This window comes from Diadema antillarum, unplaced genomic scaffold, assembly GCF_040938485.1.
Source record: "Diadema antillarum isolate AM-2024a unplaced genomic scaffold, OU_Dant_1.0 seq00000090_RagTag, whole genome shotgun sequence".
Lineage (NCBI taxonomy): Eukaryota > Metazoa > Echinodermata > Echinoidea > Diadematoida > Diadematidae > Diadema > Diadema antillarum.
The window spans coordinates 640,643-651,215 of record NW_027271180.1 but is presented as its reverse complement, the minus strand read 5'-3'; the positions used below and the strand labels follow the sequence as shown (position 1 = coordinate 651,215).

Here is a 10,573-nt window from a genome sequence, read left to right as displayed (position 1 = left end):
CAAAATTTTTAAGCTCGCTCTCTTCGCTCGCTCGCATTTAATCGTTATGCAATTCATCTGATGTTGCTGCCAGTAATTGCCAGTAGTTCCGCCCGGTGCGCCCCCCTCCCTTGATTTCCATAGCGAAAAAATATGGCTAAGAACGGCAGCTTTTGGACTGTAAAAATGTAAAAATTTTTAAGCTCCCTCGCTCCGCTCGCTCGCATGTAATTGTTATGCTCTCCTGATATTGCTGTAAGTAATTGCTAGGAGTTGCGCCGATGCGCCCCCCTTAAATTCCAAAGCGAAAAAAATATAGCATATAGCTCGCTCGCAATTAATTGTTATGCATTTCTCCTGGTGTTGCTGCCAGTAATTGCCGGCAGTTGCGCCCGGTGCGCCCTCCCCCTTTATTTCCAAAGCGAAAAAAATATAGCTCCAAATGGTAGTTTTTTTACTGTAAAATGTCAAAATTTTCAAGCTCGCTCTCTTCGCTTACTCGCATTTAATCGTTATGCCATTCACCTGATGTTGCTGCCAGTAATTGCCAGCAGTTGCGCCCGGTGCGCCCCCCCCCCTTAATTTCCAAAGCAAAAAAATATGGCTACAAAACGACAGTTTTGGGACTGTAAAATGTCAAAATTTTAAAGCTCGCTCGCATGTAATCGTTAGCCATTCTCCCGATATTGCTGCGAGTAATTTGTCGTTTCACACCGTCATTCCATAATCCATTTATAGGGGGACAACCCCCTCCCACAACCTCCCCCCTTGCTCGTTCCGCTTGTTCGGGCTCGGTCGCGTTCATGACATCAGTGTAAGAATTATTACTAGAAGTTTATTTGAATTATACCATTTATAGGCAAATTGTTCAATAACAATTTACTTCAAAATGTACTGCTACCTTAAACAAGTGGGACCGTTTCAAGTCGATAAAAACACGCAAAAAAGCCTGCATCAAATTGCACCGTTTACAACATCAAAATGCAAAAAGTTCTCACCGTGGGAGGGGGGGGGGGGACAACGGCCACCTCCACACCCTCCCCCCCCCCCCTGCTCGCTCCCTCGCATACTAACCCCCCCCCCCCCCCCCCCCCCCAGATGAAGCTACGCCGGTGCCCTTCCCCGCTTGGTTTCCCTCAACAACAGTAAAAGTCTAGGGATTGAGAGCTTCCTATATTCCAAATGTCTGTCAAAAAAAAAATCTCGTTACATTGGGGTCAAAACGCACCCCCCCCCCCCCTTGGTGACGCCCCTGTAGAGGGAGACAAACTGAAGAAAATTCATCCCCTATAGTATAGCATAGCGTAGTATAGTATAGTATAGTATAGTATAGTATAGTATAGCATAGTACAGTATAGTATAGTATTTATTTTCAGTAAAACAATAGCAAAGGAAAAAATGGATTGCTGACATTTTCCTTTTTCAGCACGATTAATACTAAGTGGAGGTAGGGGCACCGAATTGACTCAACTTACCTGGTCCTTGCTTTTGACGTAACCCATGGTGAACGGATCGCAGTCCACATAGTAAGTGTACATGACCACCCCAGAAAAGACACACAGTGATACTATGATCATCTTACCCACGGTTGCCAGGACGATCGCCCTGGTCAGAGAAACATTCACAGAGAAACACGCAATGCTTGGAGTTGAATATCTAACGAAATTAGATTCCATTGAGGCAATTTTTACATCATTAATGTTGATAAGACATTTGCATAATGGTACTGAGAAGGTAAGCTCATAATTGTATCAATTGAAAATACCAAATTAGTTTTTGGAGAAAAAAAATGTTAGTGACTGACCACGACGATACTGTCTTAGTGGGGAAAGGGATAGAAAGCAAAGAAGAAATCAATCAAATTTCTTGGTCGTCTGAATATAATTACCTATTAGGGCATATATCATAAGAAAAGTTATGTTTATGAAAGCCTAGTAAGACTTTACCAAGAGAATGGTGTGTCACAGAAATAATTCTGACATACTTATAATTACATAATTCTATGTAAAACAAAAACAAAATGATAAAGCATAAAACTATTTAAGAACGAACGGGCGGTTTCGGGCGTTTCAGTTACACATGGGATAACTACCGTTTTTTTTTCGCCTCCCATGGATGACCGCTGTAGACAGGTGATTAGTTTGAATCTATATACTCACATGACGGCTCTACGTTGCGACCCAGTGGATAGGATGCGTTGTACAATGGTTTGGTTGATGCCAAGCGTCAGATTTAGTGTTCCCATGCCAAATAGCATCCCCCACGCCGTGTACCGCACCCGTGGGTCAAAGCTAAAACTTTGAGCATAAAACAACAAAAGTAACTTTGATGGTATGTCCGCATTCTGTTCACATTAGTGGACAAATGGCTATTAAAGGTTACGGAAATTTCACACTTCCCATCGAACTTTGCCAGTTTTGAATATCAGGTGTTTATGTGATCAGCTCATTAACTGGAAAAAGCGTAGTGTTGAACCTTTATGGTTTTCAAGAATGTTAAAAAAACCACCAATTCCGCTCACTTTCAGTTATCTGTAACAGATAAAGTAAAATATGGTCAAACAGAATGGTACTAATCTCGTCTAAAAATAGGGTTCAGAATGTTAAGGTTGTACATTTGTTAATTAGATAGTGGCATTAGTATTGTACCAGCTTATACAAATCAACTTAAAAAAAGTGATTGTGTCGTCATCAGCTAACATATCACCCGCTTGTTCATAAAAAAATAAAAATATGTCAATCTTGTCTTTGGTAGCGTTAGCAGTTAGATTCCTTACTCTTAAAGTTATTAACACTAGCTGACGAAATTTATGGGAAGAAGATAAATGCAGTTTCAAAGTTTCATAAAATATACAGTAGAAATTTGTGTATTTGGTCAAAGGAAGACTTTTTAAAACTATGATGTCATCATCTCATTTAGATATAACTGCTTCATGAAAATATGTGAAACCTAAGTAATTTTCAGAAACAAACTCTTTCTCCAGGTACGATGTTCTCTCTTTTCTCGACTCTAGTAACGATCTTTCAAACTTTTCCGTATACTGTTAATATTTTGCAAAATTCTACATTTCCTTTGTTATAGATTGTGATGTAATTCATGCATTCAGTTTCTGTTGAAAAAAAAAAATGAATAGAATGAATGAATCTTTATCCCATTGTTGAGTTTTTCCATAAGTGGTCTTGTTCATACCTTAAGCTCTTGTACCTGTCATATTGTGTGCTGCTTGTTAGGCTCGTTTCTTCTGGATTTATGATCTAGTTTTCATCAGCCCTAGTTTCATCAGCCCACATGATGATGTATTTGAAATATGTTTATTGCAACTTGGTCAAATGATTAAGTTATGAGTACTGCATTTGTTGACCACATATTTCATATTTTCCCTTTTAAAAAAGTATACTGTAAATGATGGCACACACAATCTACAAAACTTGCTTTAGGTTCTGTTAGTCCTCCATCTCCCCCCAAAAAAGAGAACATCCTCAAATATTTCACTTCTTTGATTCTCTTTAAATAAGGTACAGTGCACCCTACATTTTGATATTACTTATGCTGGCATCTTTTCCCATTTACTCACATTGTAAGCTTGGGATATTAGCTTATGTTAGAGATGGAGAAAAAAAAATAAACCTGAACTTGAATGAAACATCTTCTGGTCTGTTTGCTTGATGTTCTTAAAGCAAACTCTACCGTGGTTCATAAAAGTACAGCTGTAACTCTTTGACTGGACTGCCTACTTGTTGAAGACGAGCCGCCGACCCTCTAGGCCGATCCGCCACACCTCATCGGCACCACCGACCTCTATGGTTCCTTTAATGATGACGGCTACGACACCGATGACGATGATCAAAGCCTGAAGTGTGTCGGTCCATAAGACTGCCTTAATTCCACCCTATCGGCATGAAACAACCAATCCAGGCAGGGAAGAAAAATATGATTTTGACTTTATGACTGTAAAAAGTACATTAATGTACTCTAACTCACGCTGACTTTAAAGAAGTAAATATCTCAAGTTACATGGTAGCAAAGTGTTTGGTTTGTTGCTGCACTGAAAAGAAAAGATGAGAGAAAATCAAACAGCGATTTTATATCAAAACAAAATAAAATGTTAATTAATCTTCAGCCGGAAAATAAGGTGATTTTTTCCGCATGCCGATATTTCTAACAATCAGATTTATTCTGACCATGTTCATTCTTTCGGTTGTTGAGACGATGACAAAATTTGTTCTAAAAAATTGCCAGTGATTTATTAATAACAGCTAAACAATATTCAAATTCAAATTCAAATTCAAACTTTATTTTCACTTTTTTTTTTCAACAGAATGTACAAGGACCATTATGATTAATTTGACATGCGAGTCGTTGATAATACACATAACCAGACAGGGATAACAGCATGTTCATGTCTACATGTTCTGTACTAAATGAAACATACACTCTATTTTGTACACTCTGCGAAAAATGTGGAAGTACCCACTCAAAAGACTATATATGCTTGTAACATGTGGGTACCTCTGAGGGAAAGGCGGGGGGGGGGGGGAATAAAGGGGGGGGAGGTGAAAAGCTTACAACTACAAAGAGTGCGGTAAACTGGGAAAGCCGGGAAAAGAAAAAAGAAAGAAAGCAAAAGTGTGAAAAAAGGGAACAGAAAATAGGGAGAAGAGAGAGAGAGAGAAAGAAAGAAAAAACAAAATACCAAATAAGTATAAATCAAGAAGTCAGGCTAGTCAGATGAATAATGATGCCAATAATGATTACAGAGTACGATAAAGTAATGCTCTGTTTGAAAGAAGGTAGTTAATGTCATTACTATCATAATCTTTTAACCCTAACTAGGCCGCGCGATGTATCGCTAACGCGAAAAGCTATTGCCGCGACGTTTCGTGACTTTTTTCTTTCGAGTCTCCCGCATCTTTTGACACCAAATTTGCGATGCCCAGGCGCGCGGTTCCGAAGTTGCGCATAAATATGTCTGTGCATGTCAGACCAAAAATTGCTCAAAAACGTGAATTTGTGTACAATTTCAATGCAAACTGTGCTTAAAGGGGAAGGCTAGTAACTGATCAGTGGGAATCAGTGGAAATGCTGGGAAATGATTGTTCCAATCCTTATGGGATTCATTCAAGAGTTCATTGTATATCTATTGTTGTGTGAAAATGATTTGCTTCAGAACGGTCTCATATTCAAGTAATGTGCAGATTAATGCTCCGTCACTGACCAGGGACGCTAACCTGGAAGCATTAAACTGCACATTACTTGAATATGAGACCATTCTGAAGCAAATCATTTTCACACAACAATAGATATACAATGAACTCTTGAATGAATCCCATAAGGATTGGAAAAATCATCTCCCAGCATTTCCACTGATTCCCACTGATCAGTTACTAGCCTTCCCCTTTAAAGGCAAATTTCATAAAAGTGTGATTATTTTGGGGGTTTTATTGATTAAAATCAATTAATAACACATTTTTCTTGATCAGAACAATGTCGCGGACAAGTTTCATCGAAAAAACAATGAAAAACATAAAGTCGAAAAAACAAAGAAATACATAAGAAATTCAAAAAACAATAAAATACTTAAGAAATTTTTCCTGAATGGCACAATTTTTTCTCTTGTATTTGCTCAGGACACTAAAAAGAACATTTACACAAAAAATGTGCCCATTTTGAGCTTTATTTAGTGATTTATACCAAATTGTCTGATTTCCTGCATCATTATGCATAAATTAGCATAATTTAGCATAGATGATATTTTTTTTTTAAATTTAACTTCATGGTACTGTAGATTACATCATAGGCAATATGTGTGCCAATTTTCGTCGCGATCACGCGGTCGACGGCCGAGATTTGGAGGGGGGGCGGGCCTGGGAGGCCCCCCCCCCCCCCCCCCCCCCGGCTCTATGATCTACCTGAATAGCCCGGCCTAGTTAGGGTTAACCCGTTGAGGACGGTTTGATTTTGCTACAACACGCATTTCCCGTAGACACCTGCCCGAGTATACTCGGGACTCGTCCTCAACGGGTTAAGAGGAGTGTAGGGAAAAGACGGGATCCATGAATATGGCATTGGCTAAAGGCCAGTGTTCGTCACTGAAAACTGAACACGAGCTCATGAAGTAGCGTCTTTGGTAGCCTGATAACGTATAAAAACAGTGTAAACCATGTCACCGGGTTCATGAACACGTACAAGTGGGCGATGGGTAAATATTATTTTTGGCACAAATTTTACAAGTATAAGGATGTGTGTGCGCGCGCGTGTGTGTGTATGTGTGTGTGTGTGTTAAGATTAATCTAATCTTGATGTGCATGATGAATGAAATAATTATCGGTTCAAGGTCCTTACACCACGTTTCAATAAATGAACTGTGAGTAAACATAGATGGCACCACCGACTTTTGGATACGACATCAATCACAGGCTGAAATTTACATTGGCGTAATGAATAATGAGTCAATTTGTCTATTTAATGCTGGTGTGTGTAATATTGGTTAGATATCACGTTATAATTTTGAACTATGAGTTTGAATACGGTCAAAGATTTCAATAATTGAGGGGGAAATCTTCTTTAAAACATGCATTCTACTTCAACTATACATTCTAAAAGAGATCTGCCTTCTTGTTAAGGTCACCTGCATATGAATGTAGCTGGCGTGAACAGATAGCATTGAAAGATATTATCTAAAATGTGAAACTAGTTCTGTGCAACGAGTTACACATTTACTGCTTAAATGAAAAAAATATCGTTAATAAGCAAAACATAAAAAGATGTGCATTCACGCCACATTAACAGTACATTTTAATATTTCTTGCTTCATCTATAGGGTAAGCTCGCTTAACTATATTACGGCACGACTACTTCTTATGTTCACACTACGTCATGCTATTAAATATTGGTAACAGTATCTGATATTAATTTTTTCCTGTAATCTGAATTAATTTTACGATTTTATCATGGTTGAATATAGCCAATTTTCCATATCACTGCTCACATCCAACCGTAAAATTACGGATATTTTGTTGCTCACATCGTTCTATGTCTAACGGGAACCGTCGGAAAATGACACCATTGACAATGGTGGACCTTTGATCTTGACTGTCAGTAAAGTTTGAGTCAAGGGCCTCCATTAATATATAAAATCACATCATATTATAAGACAATATTAATTTTAACTTACAGAGCTGTGAAACGTTATCTACGATGTCATCTCAACAAATAAATATCAAACAGAAAGGGGCTGTGATATACGATAGCACTCGAGGAGGATAAGATAAACTTGGGGCACGTCAAGTTCATAAACTTCGTCTTCATGAACGTGTCAATATTGGCTTTCCTGTTGGATCTACATGACACAGCATATCGTGACCTCTAAAATGATTTATATCTAATAATTTATGTCTTTAATCTGTACCTTTCTTGAAGGCACAAAGCTAATACCCAAGTCAATGCCTTAGGCGCTGCTGACGCGGCAATTACATGTACACACACAGACGCACACATTATACACAAATAGTTATTCCTACACAAACGCACACACGCACACATTTAATAGTAAACCGTGCATCTTATGAAGACGATGGACATGTGACACATGTGGATACATGATAGCAAAGTATACATTCCGTGCGTACCACCGCTGTGTAGAAGATGCACACTCCACCAGTCGAGATAACGCAAGCCCACAAATCCATTCCAGTCACTGCAGTAAACAAACCCATTGTAATATTTGTTACCGCAATTTTAATATTTACAGTAGCACTCGATTGAGGTGAGGTAACAACAACAATAGATGATGGATATTGTTCTAGTTATAGCAATATAAAGTGTAGGACCTACAACTTGGTACAACTTGGTGGCTAGCAGTGATTTCAGTTGTTAAGGTTGTGACAGCAGTCTTCGAAACAGTATCATTCTAGGAATTATAGTATACATAGCATTACGAGCTGGAAAGGCACGTCGATCATGAGTGTGGTTTTAGGAGTATGGAATCTCTGAAGTGATTGGCAGAATGAATCTATGCAGTTTGCACCTCTTCTTGAAAGGCAGTATTACATAGGACTATTCAACAACATCTGTAATTTCTACCCTGGACTGGATTAATGTTGCCAGCGTCCAATTGGTAGACTAAACAGATTTTCTTGCTATATTATATATATATATATATATATATATATATATATATATATATATATATATATATATCCATACATACACACAAACATTTATAGAAAATATAATGCGCATCTTATTTGTGAAAGCAATACGCCATAATATCATGATAGCTACACAGCAGAGCAACTCATACGATTTTCTTACCTGCATTTATAGCTAGGGCTGGTGTGTACATTGCTATACCCATGTAGATCAGCTGAGAATATAGAAAGATAACATATTATCGGGCGTCAATATGAATACTTCTTAAGACCTGTCTTCTGTTGGGAAGTTCTCATTGATCTTACGCCTATGAAAATGCTTCAAGTGATTATCAATTAAAATTCAAGAAGTATACGTGTATACCATACTTATAGGTTGCAATCCTAAACCACGCGTTTGGTGTATTACTGTATCACTTTACTGAGAAGTATATACTTTTGTTGAACATTACATGGAGCACGAGATCTTATAAAAGAGAAAGAACACAATTTCATTATCTTTGTGTCCCTCAATTGAAGAGTGACATCCAGTAACTTTTTTTACACGTATTTTCTTCACTGTACGTCTTGATGATATCGTGGTAAGTTCATGAAAAAAAAAAACTGGAAGTGAATGAAAAAAAAGAGCAAATTTGAGTTTCTGTTGATAAAATTGTGCTTACCGTTTGTATGGAGAAGATGGCTGTACCACATGATCGAACGGCTCGGTTGTATCGCAACTCGAGGTACTGTGATAAACAATGAAATACAAAGTAAACACAACAGACAAAAAAGACAACGCTTTATTACTTATTATCAACCAATCCGTAATTCTCCCTTAACAGTCAAACACGCGCCTGTGGAAGGCAGACGTTACGCAAGTTATTTATATGCCTTTTGGTATCAGAAAAAGATTCAGCCTAAAAAGATTTCTATCACAACTATTTGGACATCAATTAACGAATTATGTTTGCATATTCGTCTTGCAGACTGCCTTTAAAAACTCACACCTGTCGACTCCCTGTGTAAAGATGATAGAATTCTATTTTTATTTTCCTCGTAATGCCTGATACATTGGTAAAGCATATAATATAAGACACGTTGACTAGACAAAAACAAGTTTCGACCATTGAGGATTTAGGGTTTCTGGGACGAACACTTTACTAGGGCTTTCTATAGCTCAGTTGATACAAATGTAGAGCACCAGACTAGCATCCGGAGGTCTCGGGTTCGAATCCCGATGGAATCCCATTTTATTTGCTCATTTTTCCACTAATAGGAAAAAAAGTTGATACATTTCCCTCAATAAGTGAATGTAAAACATATGAACTGATATGTAGAATAAAAGATAGCCTGAAATTAGTTCTGAATAACTTCTTTCTTTTCGTCTCTAAGTATGCACTGTTGTCAAATAAAGTGCAATACTTTCAAAGGCGACTGCGTCACAAAACTTGAGAAGAACTTGTCTTGTCTGATAAATAGAAAGAGAGGATGAAAGAAACAAAGTAACTTGCCTCATAAACACTCGTGATATTGAGCTTAAAGAAGAGTGGCATAAAAAGTCTAACGAGGAGCAGGTTAGGAAGGATGTAAGCTATCACACCCCAGAGAAACATCGTGTCGTACATGTAGATCTCTCCCGGTGTGCCGATCACAGAGATGGCTGAGATGAAGCTGACCATGATGGACATCGATACGGGAATGATGCCCATGTTTCGATTGCCCAGCAGAAATTCATTGGCCGTTTTCTGTCGGCCTCCGGACAGCGCCGAGTAGACGCCAATGGCTGCCGAAACCAAGAGCATCAGCGCGAAGACGACGTAGTCCCACGCGCCAAAATGGCGAACCACATTATGGTCCGTCATGGCAGTGCGATTTAAGTTCTGATAATAAACAGGAAACAGAGACAAGAGGCATTTTAAGGCAAACAAAAACAGACAGTAAGAACTAGCAGGCTTCAAAGTTTTCGACAGGTCATGTAACACTGCTATCTCAGAACGTTCTCGCTATATACACCATGACTTCTACGACTGCCATTTCAATAGCTAATTCAGGTTAGATTGATAATTGAGACAAAAGCTTTACCATTTGACTATGCATGAAACAATTCTGCTTATACGACTAACGTCACCATCACTTAAACAATGCATTGTTACTGCTACTTCTACTACTACTACTACTACTACTACTACTACCACTACTGCAACTACTACTACTACTACTACTACTACTACTACTACTACTACCAGTACACTAAAACTCGAAACTCGATGTTTAGCAACACACACTAAATATCTTTCACTCCTTCTTTTACTCCTTGTAGTACTTTCCAACCTTACATAACTCAGTCTTCTATTTTCCTCTGTTGCTGTTTTTTTTCCACTTCAAATGTTATCAAGTCCTTGCTCTTAAAACACTATCATTGACCGATTGCTGCTGCCACTGCTGTTCATACCTACTAAAAT

At 38.3% G+C, this 10,573-nt stretch overlaps 1 protein-coding gene across 1 annotated transcript; it reads right to left on the bottom strand.

The window, feature by feature from the left end:
- Positions 1-1,454: 1,454 nt before the first annotated feature.
- Positions 1,455-9,973, bottom strand: LOC139726586 (sodium/iodide cotransporter-like; the record flags this gene model as incomplete). Its single annotated transcript, XM_071637571.1, has 7 exons — positions 9,623-9,973; positions 8,792-8,857; positions 8,293-8,344; positions 7,608-7,675; positions 3,714-3,868; positions 2,139-2,276; positions 1,455-1,584 (listed from the first exon to the last, which is right to left on the bottom strand). Coding segments are annotated over exons 1-7 (960 nt in total), but the record flags the coding sequence as incomplete, so codon positions are not given.
- Between the last annotated feature and the right edge of the window lie 600 nt (positions 9,974-10,573).